The sequence below is a fragment of the Spermophilus citellus genome (genome assembly GCF_964194105.1).
Source record: "Spermophilus citellus genome assembly, chromosome: 4".
NCBI lineage: Eukaryota > Metazoa > Chordata > Mammalia > Rodentia > Sciuridae > Spermophilus > Spermophilus citellus.
The window spans coordinates 8,760,748-8,775,447 of record NC_138185.1 but is presented as its reverse complement, the minus strand read 5'-3'; the positions used below and the strand labels follow the sequence as shown (position 1 = coordinate 8,775,447).

Genomic DNA, 14,700 nt, shown 5'->3' with positions numbered 1-14,700 from the left:
TCTCTGGGATAACAGCTGGTCAGCCATAGAATCCTTAATCCTTTGCTAAAAACTTGCTCTGTGCATGGTGGCCATGCTGGCATTTTATACCTTTATTTAAGAAGTCTCCAAAGTCTAAACCAAGGAAGCCACCCATGCATAAAATGTGTCATCAGTAGCTAGAACAGAACATAGAAAACTGCATTATAATGCTAAATGCCATTAAAGTCTTGGTTGACACAGGGTTCCTCAGTGCATCTCAGACCTCGCATGCATGAGTCTCCTAGGGACGCTGCAAGGGTCCAGGCTGATGGTGTAGGTCTGAGGTGGAGCCTGAGGTTCTGCCTTTTTTTTTTTTTTTTTTAAGATACACATGACAGAGTGTGAGGTTTTGCATTCTTTACTAGCTCCCAGGTGGTGCTGATGCTTTGGCCACCGCCCTTTGGGAAGCACAGATTTAAAGTACTCTGACAGAATCTCACAAGGAGTACCTTAAAAATTCAGATTCCTGGGATCTACCCCAACTCTCTCCAGCTCCACCTCCTAGTCTTTGAATCTGGGATGAGCTCTCTGATTGAGTTGATTCCGACACAGGGGAAGTCAGATCCCACTGGGATCACTAACATGAGACTAGTTGGCACTGTTGACATTCAGGCCACTTCTTTTGGGTAGGGGGTGTCCTACACATTGTTGTATGTCCAGCCACATCCCTGCCTTCACCCCCTATCAAACATGCATATACACAGATTCTGACAATCAACCATGTCCCCAGGCATTGCCAGATGGTCCTCATTTGAGAGCTGATGGGCTCTATCACTTGTTCAGTCCCTTGTTATGGGGCATCAGGTACCCAACTGCTTAGATATGACAGTCATAGCTCTACTCGATTTGGCATCTGAAGCCAGGTATCTGCGAGCATTTTTCTCAACACAGCTTCCATGTTATCCTGAGAGCTGACAGTTTTTCATCTCCTTTAACTGTACAACTCTCAGGCATGTAAATTGTCACTTGCTACAGATGAGTGAACTGAGGCTCAGAAAGGTTAAGTAACTTGCCAGTAGTCACGCAGCTAGCACGTAGCTGAACAAACTATCTTCCTAGGACTGAAGTCCATACCAGTGTGCTTTGGGTTGCTAATGGTAAAGCTCTCATTAAAGATAGAATCCACCTTTTATTATAATCTGCAGCCAAAAGTTCTCAGACCTTGACCTGTAATTCATAAACTAATCCACATCTCTGTTTTTCAAAATCTCACATTGACAGCACTCCCGCTTGGATTTCAGTCTATTTGAAGATAAATCACCTTTGAGTTATTTAGGAACTTAAGTAACTTATTCCTAAATAACTTATTTAAATACTTATTAAAGTTATTTAGTCTTTGACCCACATGAAGTTAAGAATTTCTAAAACAATCTCACCTGTAGGCTTGTCTAATCATTTTGCAGGTAAGAGTGTCGATTTCACATGGTTCAGTCATACTGCAAATAGAATAATGGCACAAACTGACACACCCATTACTCAGCTTCATAGTTAACGATTCATGGGGCTGGAGATGTGGCTCAGTGGTAGAGTGCTCGCCTCGCATGTCCAAGGTCCTGGGTTCAATCCCCAGCACCACCAAAAAAAAAAAAAAATCAGTTTAACATATATAACAGCAACAATTAACGCCACATGTCCAATCACATTCGTCCTGCACACCACTATTCTACCCTGAATATTTTATACCACTTGGAAACATGTCAAAATCGTCCCCAAACCATGAGAATGCGTTGAATTCATTTCATCTTCACACCCCTAAAATCTACGACTCTGCCAAGCTCTCAGGGAGTCGGCACACTCTCACTGTCTTAAGTGGATCTTACAATGTGTGACCCAATAAGGCTCTAATATTTTAGATCCTCATCTCAAGTCCTTCCGTCTATGGTTTTACCTCTTCAATCTTCACATTGTTTGTTGGTGTAACTGGTTTTTGCTGGAGAGCAAATGATACTCAAAGCAAGGTCTGGGCCTGTTGAACTGAAACAAAACCTGTCATCCCAGCTACTGGGTGGGGGTGCTCAGGCAGGAGGATCCCAAGTGTCAGGCCAGCTCAGCAGCAGAGCCAGGCCCTTTCTCAGAATATAAAAGGGCTGAGAATGTGGCCCACAGGTAGGGCGTCCTGAGTTGAATCCCCAGGGCTGGGGGAATAGTACCAAATCAAGTGGAAGCATTTAAAACCTGCACTTGACATTGCCAGGGCCTCCAGCTTCCAGTCATATCTAATCATAACAATGTTTGGACCTTTCCATCATTTTCCTTGTAATTTATGTTATGTTTGACAAAAGTATCAGCCTGTGATAAATTGGAAATTGTTTTTAAAAACTAGGACTTCGCGTCATTTGCGGTGTGCTTAAGTGGCTTTGAGTTGGAATTGTGCCACAGGTGTTAATCCCTCTGTCACCTGTGTTTCTAGGAAATTGGTAGTTACAGGAAGAAGACTTTTTGCAAGACAAACTGTGATGTCCATGGCTTCCATTTTTTTAAATGATTTTGGAAGCCAGGCAAAGGGGTGCGCACCTGTAATCCTAGTGACTCGGGAGGCTGAGGCAGAAGGATTACAAGTTCGAGGCCAGCCTTAGCAATTTAGTGAGGCCCTAAGCAACTTAGTGACACCTGTCTCCAATTTTTAAAAAGGGCTGGAGATGTGGCTCAGTGGTGAAGCACCCATGGGTTCAGTCTCTAATTTAAAAAAAATAATAAAATGGGAGAAAACCAGGTAAAGGAAAGTGTGATAAGCTAAACCTACCATCTCGGACTCGCCTTGGTAGTTGTGGTCGAGAAATTCAGTGACGCTTCATATCTCAATTTCAGCTTCAGAACTAGACAGTCACATTCCAAAGCCTGCTGAAGGCGGTGACACCCAAAAGGCTCCTGCCATCGAACCCCCATCAGAGTCAAGGGAACAAACGGCCACCCTTGGAGAGAGGACATTCAACTGCTGCTATCCAGGTATAGTACACCTGGCGCAGGGAGCCCCTTCCCTGTGCCAGGCACGGGCATGCGAGCTCCTTGGGAATTCACTCACAGGTCCCTGCATCCTCCCACAAGGTCACGACCTGTGAAAATCCATATCCACACATAGTCTTCCTGGGGGGGGGGGGGGGGGGCTCCAGAAGTCGTGGAGCATCCAGAGCTCCTTGTCATGCCCAACAGAACATCAGATTCATAGTAGCTTCTATTCGGAAATCCCAGGTGCCCTTTAACTTGGGAGGGGTCACTTCTAGATGAATTCATTGAACTATCCTAAGTCGAAAATACACCTAAATTACCAACTGTCGTCTCAGAACACTTACCTTGGCCTACAGCTGGGCACAGCCGGCTAACAGAAGCCTATTTTTATAGTCGAGAGCTGTCTTGGGTGGGTAACTTATGGAATACCAGATGGAAGGTGAAAACCGATGATGGAGAGAGTACACTCTCACTCCGCCATGAAGTTGAAAATCACGAGTCAAACCCTGATAGATGGTTGGGACTGTGTGTATTTTAAGAACTGTGCTGTCTTCCCTTCCAGGGTGCCACTTCAAAACTGTTCACGGCATGAAAGACTTGGACCGCCATCTCAGAATCCACACAGGTGGGTGCCCATGCACATGTTCAGCCTGGGATGTGAGGGAGGGGAGGGTACCAGGACCCAGCAAATGGTAGCTCCTTAGAATCGGTCACTGTGTGGACCTGCAAGCCATCAAGGAGTTTTGCAAACTGCTGAATTCTAATCTCTTGGTCTGTTTTGCACTCTGAGTCTTATGCATGCTTTATTTTGTCATTTGGAAAAGGCTGGTTTACCATTTCATTATGCCATGGGGGGGGGGGAATTCACTTGTTAATGTCTTCTCAGAAGATCTAAGTGCAGGTTGAATATCCTTTATCCAAAATGCTTGGGACAGAAATATTTCAGATTTTGGAGTTTTTTTTTGTTTTGTTTTTCTAATTTTCAGTTATTTGCAGAGACTTTACCAGTTGAGCATCCCTAATTGGAAAAATTCAAAATTCTCTAAGATGTGAAACTTTTGGAGCCTTGTGGTGAATTAGGCATGTTCCATAGGTTGAAAAAAGCTGTGAAACCAAGAGTCAGACCTGTCTTCCAGAATCCTACAGCTAGAGAGCCCAAGAGTCCTCATGGTACTCTGGGTCATTTTCCTTGAAAACAGGTTCACTTAGTTCAAGGGGGGGGAGGGATACTGGGGATTGAACTCGGGGGCACTCAACCACTGAGTCACATCCCCAGCCTCTTTTTTTCTAATTTATTTAGAGATGGGGCCTCTCTGAGTTGCTTAGCACCTTGCCATTGCTGCTGAGGCTGGTGTTGGACTCGCGATCCTCCTGCCTCAGCCTCCGGAGCCCCTGGAATTAGACGAGCACCACCATGCCTGGCCCCACTTAGTTCACTTTTAAGAATGTCTGCCAAACACTGAGTAGGAAAAACACTGAATAAAAATCACGACTTGTCAGTTGTTTGTTCATCAAAATGGTGTGACGTGGGGAAACCACTAGCTCAGCTTCAGTGTGACTGTCACACAAGCATGTTCCCTAGACAACAGGCGAACTCCAGGTTGCCGCAGCACCTCGAGCTTGCTTCCCACTTCATCACGCAGAACTTACTCGGGGGCGACTGAGTCTGTTTTTACTGCTTCCTCGCTGCACTCTGAGTGGACCTGACTCTCTTCCTGTAGCTGGTACTACCGCCTGATCCAGGTGAAGACACCAGCAGGTCTGCCCCACCCTGCTCCCGTGTCAGCACAAATATCAACAGTGACAAAGATAAGCCGTGTTTAGTAGAATGGAAATACACTGGACCACAGACTCCCAAGGAAGTCTCCGACCCCTGGCACCACTGACTCGCCTGGAGAGCAGGCAGCTAGTTTGGCTGGCAGGTGTAAAGAGGGTGTAGGGCGTGTATGGGCATCTAGACCATGTGCCCGGTGCCCAGGGCGCAGCCCTGCAGAAGACCTGCCCTCCAGGAGGGGAGGAATATAATGGCTGTGGTTACGTCGGGGAGGTCCTGGAAAGCCCGGCCTTGAGCCTACATTGGTTCACCTTTTCATTGACCTTCATTCTGAGGTTACTTTAGTATTTTAATACCTTAAATGCCAGTTCTTTCCAGAGGAAGAAAAACAAAATAATTTTGAAATATATGATAGAAATAGGATGCCCTGTAGAGAGGGAGAAAAGCGGAATAAAAATATGCTCTGGGGCCAGGGTTGTGGCCCAGGGGTGGAGCACTTGCCGCGCATGCATGAGGCACCAGGTTCCATTCCGGCACCACATAAAAATAATAAAGGTATTGTGTCCATTCACAACTAAAATATTTTTTAAAATATGCTTTATTCCTACTGTGTCCCATGCAAAACCTTGAGAATAAAAGCATCATGTTAACAGGAATTATTTCTGAATGGAGAATTTTAAAACGGTTTATTCTCTCATACAGTGAGTGTATCAGCAAATACGCCTCTGTGTGTATATTTACGCACATGGCTTTCATTTTCCGGTTTTTTAATCACTCCATTGAAAAGCGAATAAAGCCTTGTTTGAAAGTACAGTGCCAGAATGAATTCCCTTTGCCACCTCTGCTTCCGTACCAGCACCCCCTGCCTTCCCTGCAACAGAATCCACCTGGAAGTGAGAAGACACAAAAGCTGCTACATTCTTAGACAACAGCCCCACGTGTACTTTCTAAGAAACTTGAAATGCCCCAGAGCTGTAATTCAAGTGGTGTGATAAATGGGGGGAGGGGAAGTGCTGGCCTCACAAGTGCAAGGGCCTGGGTTCAATTCCCAGGACCACAAAAAAAGAAGGCTGGAAACGGGTGGGGGAGGGACAAGTCTAGCACCTGAGCAAGGAGAGTGTCTGGTCGTTGGAGGAATAGATATGGCCCAGTCAGAGGTCAATCGGGATGACATCACCTCTCCATTCCAAGTGGAGTATGTGCAACCTTAAGCCAGTAACTAGGAGGACAAGGCTGTCTTTCATGCAAATAAGCTGGAGGAGGAGATCAATTAAAACTTATAACAGGACAGAATGTCCAGACTACATGGTTGTCATGTGTCAAAGGCCGTAAGCAATGAAGTTCAAGTTTGATGAGGATACTATATTTTATTCATCAGGCTGGCTGAAGTTAGTGAATTACAGAACACCATATACCACCATTCATTTAACCATTACTCCACCCCCCCTTCCCTAGCTGCCAGTTAAGACGAGACTGTGGTTATATTAGGGTGAAGACTGGGGTTGGGAGGGAGCCAGCAAGAAAGACATAAACACTGTCATGCAAAGATATTTTAAAATGGTCTGTGTGTAGCTGGGCACAGTGGTGCACGCCTATAATCCCAGTGTCTCGGGAAGCTGAGGCAGGAGGATCGCGAGTTCAAAGCCAGCCTCAGCAACCGTGAGATGCTAAGCAACTCGGTGAGACCCCGTCTCCAAATATAATACAAAATGGGGCTGGGATGTGGCTCAGTGGTGGAGTGCCCCCGAGTCCAATCCCCAGTAACAACAACAAAAAAGGAATGGTGTGTGGGTAGGCTGCAGGCTCCTTGTTGTCGGCCCCTCTGTTTCTGGCAGTTTTTGGGGACAGCCTGGGTGGACGACCGTGTGCACATGAGGGTTTTCTCCTGCCATCATTACCAGTGACTCTGAGTGCCTCTCTGCTAGTCAGCCTAAAGTCTTATTTTGCCTCCCCTGGTTATTTCCATAATTTCAGAGCTCCTGTTTGCTTTAACAACTGCAAGCTCTGAGTAGGGCATGTCTTGGATCTCATGTTTATTGGATCAGCCAAGGGGGCTGAAGGGGTGGAACTCTGTGCTGGCTGGAGAGGTCCTGGACATGGGGTTCTCCACTAACCAGGGCCTCTCCAGCTACCAAGGCCTTGTACTCTTTCTCAGGCCTCAGTACCCTCATTTACTGCCAGCCTGGGTGTCAGTGAGTATACTGGAGGGCATCAGCAAAGGAAGAAGTCCACCTGAGCGTTCTCAACTAGTAGCCAGAAAGCTGCTAGAGGCCCGCCCCCCAATACCTGCTGCCCTGGTCCTGGCTACTTCTGTAACCACTCCCTTTTTCCGAAGAGAGCCTGGCCTATGATTTGCTTCCATCTGAGTTTTGTCTCCTTTCCCTGAGGGTTCCTCAGCTTCTCAGCCATCGATGAATGGCTTGCTGCTTTTTCCCAATGTGCTGATTTAGCCTTCAGTCAGGGTCTCCCTGTCTCCAGGCCTTGGGAAAGGAGGCGGAGGCCATTTGCCCATCTTGGTTCAATCTGTGTCATCCTCCTGGTTAGTAGACACTTAAAACCTTGAATCCTTATGTGTTTGAAGGAGACAAACCACACAAGTGTGAGTTCTGTGACAAGTGCTTCAGCCGGAAAGACAACCTGACCATGCACATGCGGTGTCACACCAGCGTGAAACCGCACAAGTGTCACCTGTGTGACTATGCTGCTGTGGACAGCAGCAGCCTCAAGAAGCACCTGCGGATCCATTCAGATGAGCGACCCTACAAATGCCAGCTCTGCCCCTACGCCAGCCGCAACTCCAGCCAGCTCACCGTCCACCTGCGCTCCCACACAGGTAAGTCTGGCCCACAGACCTCAGGACCTTGCTTTTCTCTAATATCTTAGCCTCCTTTTACTTAAAACACGAGCAACTTTAAATGACATGGTGGTAGAAGCAAAGGAATTTGGAGTTTGTGGTTATGTGACTTGTCAAGGTTTTCTTTGCCACAACAACAGCTTTCAGTAAAACAGTCTGACGGCTGAGTTTTATAACTTACCTGCGGAAATATAGGTTGGGATGGGCACTCAGTACAACAGCCAAGCAACAAAGGATGTATCTCAAATAAACATCGGCTCTGGAAACTGGGCGTTTCAGTATTTGACTTTGTGTGGTTTAACTGGGGGATGTGGCAAAGTCAGTTGATTGTAATTGCAAATCAGACTTCTTGAAATTTTCCCTTCCCTGCTGTGGACCCCACTAAAATTCTAGAAAAATAGGACCAACCCACTGTGGCACAGAAAATTGGGGGGATGAAACATTCTTAATGAGGCTCATGATGAGCATTTCTAAAGAGTTTATGGATGGTGTCAAGCAGATAGGAAAATGCAAACATTTAAAATTGACTAAAGAGAGCTGTATCCAAGTTGACAAATGCAGGCAGCCATGAAGGTGAGAGCCAGTCTTTCCAGCCAATGTCTGAATGCCCTTCGAGCTCTGGACGTGGAGTTAGCCAAGTGGACAAAGAGATAGCCAAGGCCCCAAAGCTCAGGGGAGAAGCCAATACCCATACAAAAACTCAGAAGCAGGCATCAAGTTCTCATCCTTAAACCAGGCTATCTTTCTAAATTTGGTCAGCCAAGGATTGTGAGCCATCTGAAAGAAATATATAACATGAAATGTGCCAACTATAACCAATAATGAATCCCAAAAGTAAGAGAGTCCTTGCAATAGACAAAAAAAAAAAAAAAAAAAAAAAAAAAAAAGTTTGCTTTCTATTTGCTGTCAACAACTGGCAAAGATGTTCCATCTAGAACATTAGAGCTCTATGAAGAGTTAGAACACAAAGACACGAACTAAACCCAGAGCTATTAGCGATAAGGTTAACGAAGTTTCCCAGTGATGAGTGGAGGAAATTGGGGTAGAGAACTGAGAATAAAAACTGTAATGTGGGGTTCTGATGAGGTCTAGGAAAAAAAAGAAATAGAAGAAGATCAAATGAGCAACTAAAAGAATCCCACAATTATAAGGGGCCAGGAAAATGAGAGGGCTCACAAGATGCCAACCAGGAGGAAGGGAGTTGGAAGGGAAGAGCCATACCTAGAAAGACTTCTCGCTCGGCAGGATCGCCTCCTAGAGACGGTGAAACTCGCCCTCAAAGTTGAGAAATGATTTTGACCTTAGAATTCTGTACCCAGCTAAACTGTCTTGTGTATGAGTGTGAAATAGAAGTAAATGTAAGGATTCAAGACTGTACTCCCAGCCACCAAAGTAGAAGTTACTAGAAGATACTCTTGTAGCAAAAAAAGGGAGGAAACACAGTGTCATGAAATATATTGTGTGTGACTGAGTATAGCTACCTGGGATTGCAGCAAGGAGAGGTATCAGGATGATACATGAACAGAACATTGAGGGGTGGGGAAAATTCACAAAAAGCATTTTTTTTTAATCACATGAAAAGTATATAATTAAGAGACTGGATAACTTTTGATATTATGTGAGTTTTTTTTTTTAACTCAAAAACTGCACAGCCCCAATCAAGAACCAAGCTAAGTAGTGGCCAAAAATGAGCATGTAAAGGAAAGAACAGCTTAATCTTGATGGTCATTGACACTAGCCACTGGTCCGGGTGTGACGATGGCCCTATAAGAAGATGGTTGTTATTCTGGTGCCATCTTTGATTCTGACAAATATCACATACTCTATCCTCATATAAATTATTTGTAGTTTGGTTCCAGAGTTGAAATCTGAATATGACTAACATATGGAAATTCACAGGACAGAATGGAAACGTTTTTTAACTTAAATGTACAAATAAAGCTGCTTCTACGAAGTGAGGAGTTAATGGGGAGGGGAGAAGGATCCTCACAGAACCTCACTCGGGTGGATTAAACCCTGTTACCTTTAGGAGGTAGCTTGAGAGGGCAGGAGCCATCGCCTACAGCTTGCAGGAGGTGGCTGGCTGGCTGGGATGAGTGACATTCTTATCCTTGCTCAGAGGATATGACTTTTCATCATGTGTCCCTGTCCCTACCACTGCAGTCATCTGTGAATTTATACATAAAACTAAATCTGTAGTTAGAAAACTTAAAAAAACTTTCAACTAGTAATACAAGCCAAATAACTGATTGTAATATAAACACTGTGGTCAGCCTGTTCCTAAATCTTACCTTTATTTGGAAAATGCATGTGACCTACACCTCACCTCTTCTTCCACTTTTAATTCCAAGATGTCAGTTAAAGAGTTTCCATCTAAAACTCAACTGTCATCCAGGGTAGACTTGGATCTACATCAAATCCCTGCTACTTGACCCCCAAGCCTCAGTTGTCCCACGTGTAAGATGGGTGTAATGATCCTCTAAGCTCGTTGTGAGGGCTTGGTCAGTTGGTACCCAGGGTAAGCGTGTTCTCAGAAGTTGCCAATAGTTGGAGTTCAGAAGACCCGGTCTTCTGGCCGCGGCCAGGTGTGCCGATGCATGTTTGGGGGAGTTCTGTTTGCTGCCTGCTCTAATGGAAACGCACCTTCCGTTGCTAGGGGACACCCCCTTCCAGTGCTGGCTCTGTAGCGCCAAGTTCAAAATCAGCTCGGACTTGAAAAGGCACATGATCGTGCACTCGGGGGAGAAGCCTTTCAAGTGCGAGTTCTGCGATGTGCGCTGCACCATGAAGGCGAACCTCAAGTCGCACATCCGCATCAAGCACACCTTCAAGTGTCTGCACTGCGCCTTCCAGGGCCGGGACCGGGCCGACCTCCTGGAGCACAGCCGGCTGCACCAGGCCGACCACCCCGAGAAGTGCCCCGAGTGCAGCTATTCCTGCTCCAGCGCCGCGGCCCTGCGCGTGCACAGCAGGGTCCACTGCAAAGACCGTCCCTTCAAATGTGACTTCTGCAGCTTCGACACCAAGCGGCCCAGCAGCCTGGCCAAGCACATCGACAAGCTGCACAGGGATGAGGCCAAGACCGAGAACAGGGCCCCGCAGGGCAGGGAAGGGCTCAGGGAGAGCGGCGCCCACCAGATGGCCAAGATCGTGACCCAGAGGGCCTTCCGCTGCGAGACCTGCGGTGCCTCCTTCGTCAGGGACGACTCCCTGAGATGCCATAAAAAGCAGCACAGCGACCAGAGTGAAAACAAGAACTCGGACTTGGTCACCTTCCCGCCTGAAAGCAGCCCCTCGGGACAGCTCGGCCCCCTGGTCTCTGTGGGACAGCTGGAGGCCCCCCTGGAGCCCAGCCATGACCTCTAGTGCAGCCAGAGTGGGCTGTCTGGGTTCCAGGCAGGGCCGGGGGGACCATCCATTCGGGAGCTGGCTGTCCCACCTCCCGGGCCTCCAGCAGCCCAGGTTGAAGCAACTTTAACATGGGGACACGCGTTACCCGAGCCACACCACGGAGACACTCCTTGACACTGCCTGAGCAGTTTGCCTGGGCTGTTCAAAGGTGGGGACCACGGATTCTACTCCGTCCAGCAGACAGACTTGTCCATGATGGACTCCGACTTTAAAACTGACCCATCCCTGATGGACTTGTTCAGCTAGTTAGAGGACATAGAAAACTAAAACCGAACTGATCTGTAGAGTGGGGAGGGTTGAGTGGAGGATGGGATATGTGGAGGGTATGGGGGGGACTGGGAAAGTTATATTTCTTAACCTGAGTAGTGATCGCAAGAGCATCTGCCTTATACATTTGTGTGGTTTCTTTTATCTGTTTTACAATAAAAAGGCAGACTCATCTGTAGAGTGACAGAAGGGAAATACGATTTTTCTTTACATTCCTCCATACTCGGGTTATGGTAGAGGAAAGGCTTCCCGAGCCCCATCCATTCAGTGACTTATTATAGAATCCCATGCACTTGGGATTTAGCCTTACAGTGATGCAAAATGCAGTTTGACCTGGAGGTGGCGCAAAAGGTCAAGCTAATGGTAGCGCAGCCTGCGCGGTGGGCGGTAGAATTTGAACAACAGAAGAGTTGTGTCAGAGAGAAAAGTGGCAGAGTGGTAAGCTCTGGACCTGGTTCTGGGATGTGAGATATTTGGAACAGCCTAAAGCTGAGGTTTTTCGCAGCACAAAATGCACTTGGTGTTTGCTAAATGACACAGGAGAAAATCTAACCCTCATAAGCAGACTTTGTCCTGGGGTTGACACTCAGTAGGCTAGAGGATCCCTGTGGATATATCATTTATCCAGAGCTGATTTGTTTGTCTACTTCAGTGTCTTTCCTTTCAATACAAACTTTGTTTAATATAAAGTCTTGGGTGCCCTCATTCAGCCAAACAGGTATGTTTTTTGTTTTTGTTTTTTTTGGGGGGGGGGTGGTTGTTGTTGTTTGTTAGTTTTTAATATTCTTAATTGTAGATGGACACAATGCTTTATTTTTTTATTTATTTATTTTTAATGTGGTGCTGGGGATCGAACCCAGGGCCTCACACATGCTAGGCAAGTGCTCTACCACTGAGCTACAACCCCAGCCCCAAACAGGTATGTTTTTGAAGTAGACTAATCTACTGTTGATAAACTAGAAAAAAAAAGGATGTGATGGCAAATTTTCATAATTTCACTCATAAGATAGCAAAAGGTACGTAGGTTATTTTATGACAGCAGTTTGAATAACCCTCACTCTATTTAAGTTCTACAGCAGGTAGTGTCTGAAAAGATTAAAATCATAGCAACTCCCCATGATAGAATTCATCATTGCTTTGCTCTGGAACTATTGTTTGGGGTTGGAAGAATGTAGGGCAGCTGAATGCTGGTGCTCTTGTGCAGATGGGACAACTATTACCTCTCTGCCTTTGTCATGCGTCTTATCTGCATTTCTGGAAATAGAAGGTGGTTGACGTCTTGAGTCGGAACTCGGATCAAAATCACAAACGCCTCTTGTACTTCGAAGTTATACCTCTTCAGATAAACAGGAAAGATGACTGTCCTTTTAGCGACAGCTTTTTGTTAACAGCTGTGTGGACTTCAAGGGCATTTGATCCAACCTGGTATCACTTAGCAAATTTCGATTCTCAGAGCCACAGGTGAGCAGAAGTTTGGGGCCGGGTATTAAATATTTCGGGCTTCATGGAACTATAAAGTCTTTTTTTTTTTTTTTTTTTTTTTGCATTTTGTAGCCAGGGGTTTTAGCACAAAAATAACCAAAGACAATGAGAAAAGAACAAATGTGTTTGTTTTCCAATAAAACTTCACAACAGGCAGCCCAGGGGAGGTGGACAAGGTTGTGATAAGCCAGACCTTCCCGGCAACTTCTGGAGCACACTAAAACAGGCTGAGCTTTCTGGCAGAGCCACAGATAAGGATTTGCATAACGCTGAGAATGTAGCTGAAGAGAATAAGGCTGAGTTAGAGAAGATGTTGAAAACTGTAATAAATTTTAGAAAATTTTGAGACAGGTGAGGATTCAGAGACAAGTGAGCTAAGAGGGACACATAGGACAGGAACCTTCCAGGGGCAGGGATGGTTTTACCCCGGCGTTATTGGCAAGGAAATTAGAAGGTGGCAGTTGGTAAGGTTAAATACAAGTCACCCAGAGTGAACTGGCTACGCACCGGCTGGATGAGACCATCACTAATCTTGGAGTAGAACTGAGAAGCAGCTTCGGTAGTGAGGGCTACAGATGCGACGGAGGTGCCGTTTCCTCGCCAGCCCTAGTTTGTAGAGTCACTCTGGAAGAGGAAGTCGATGAGTATGTTTGCCTTTGACTTCACTTGGACCAGGCGTTGCAAACTTTTTCAGAAAAGGATCAGGTAGTAAATGTTCGGGGCTTTGTTGGCACCATTCCCTGCGAACACTGCCCAGTCTGCTCCCTTCTGCTGCAGTGGCACGATCACCCCACTCTGCCGCTACCGTAACCAAAGCCTCTGCAGAGAATGGGCACAGAATGGTCTGCGCAGCAGTAAACTTGTGTCTGCAGTAACAGAGTATGATTTGGACGAAGGCCATAGTTTGCTGAGCCTCAAGTACAAGCAACATGGCAGCGGGGTACATGTTAAGAACTGCGTACTTCTGTGGCCACTTTAAAGAAGGCTTTGCTTAGTGCCACAGACAGGTGAGTGTCGGGTGAGGTACTAGAAAGGACTGGATCCTTCTTGACTTTTTTTTGGCTCAGCTGTGAAATTCCCAGTGAAGAGTCTTGCTTCTTTGCTGGTGGTTTCTTGCTGCCTTCTAGATACTATCAATCAGGAATTTTTATTTGTCCTTAAATTGATTTCTTTAAAAAAAAGCACCAATCTCAATTCCTGTTGCTACAGGGAACAGCTGGAGTCCTAAGTGAACCAGATTGAACCCAGGGGCTCTTTACCACTGAGCTAAATCCTCAGCCCTTTTTATTTTGAAACACTAAGTTCCAAGCTGGCCTGGAATCTGTGATCCTCTCCTCAGCCTCCCACATCACTGGGACCACAGGTGTGTGCCATCTTGCCCAGCTTGAGCCAGATCTTTACCTGGACTGCATTGTGGCAGGCTGCCCCAGAGCTGAAACTGGGATGAGAACTGGGTCCCAGATTTAAGGGGACATGAGAGACTTGGTCACCAAGAACCAGTATTTTAATGATATATATATATATATATATATATATATATATTGTTTGTTTGTTTGTTTTAATCAGAAAACAATAAATAGCCCCACCTATCCCGACTTTTTTCTCCTTAACAGGTTATCGAAGGTTGTCCTGTGAGGCAGGACTCTGTGTGGAGGAGTGTGTGGAGGAGTGGGAGGCTACCTTTATTTAAAATTCACAGGTTGGTTTGTGGACCGCTTTGCATTTTGATTTTTGAAGCAATGACCTTTCAGTGTTCCCTTGGTCACTGAGATCTGGCGCCTCCTTCAATGCTGGTCTGAGGCCATCTTGCCCACTGCAATCCCTCCCCTGTCCCTTGTCCAGGTGTGGCACCTGAAGGATGACCTTGACCACAGTCCAGTGCTGTTAGGGAAGCAGCATGGTGGTGAAGTGACAGGACAGTTCTAAAGAAGCCGCCTCCTAAAAA

The 14,700-nt window shown here is 46.2% G+C and overlaps 1 protein-coding gene across 2 annotated transcripts in view; it reads left to right on the top strand.

Annotated features, from left to right (window-relative positions):
• The window catches only part of ZFP64 (ZFP64 zinc finger protein), a 71,183-nt gene extending 59,899 nt beyond the window's left edge, over positions 1–11,284 (top strand). For both annotated transcript variants that reach the window (XM_081291312.1, XM_081291311.1), the window contains 4 exons: positions 2,830–2,967; positions 3,530–3,592; positions 7,323–7,574; positions 10,252–11,284. In XM_081291312.1, the coding sequence (XP_081147438.1) occupies positions 2,830–2,967; positions 3,530–3,592; positions 7,323–7,574; positions 10,252–10,961 (1,163 nt within the window). In that variant the 3' untranslated portion in view covers positions 10,962–11,284. The remainder of the gene's footprint in view (positions 1–2,829; positions 2,968–3,529; positions 3,593–7,322; positions 7,575–10,251) is intronic.
• The last annotated feature ends 3,416 nt before the right edge of the window (positions 11,285–14,700 follow it).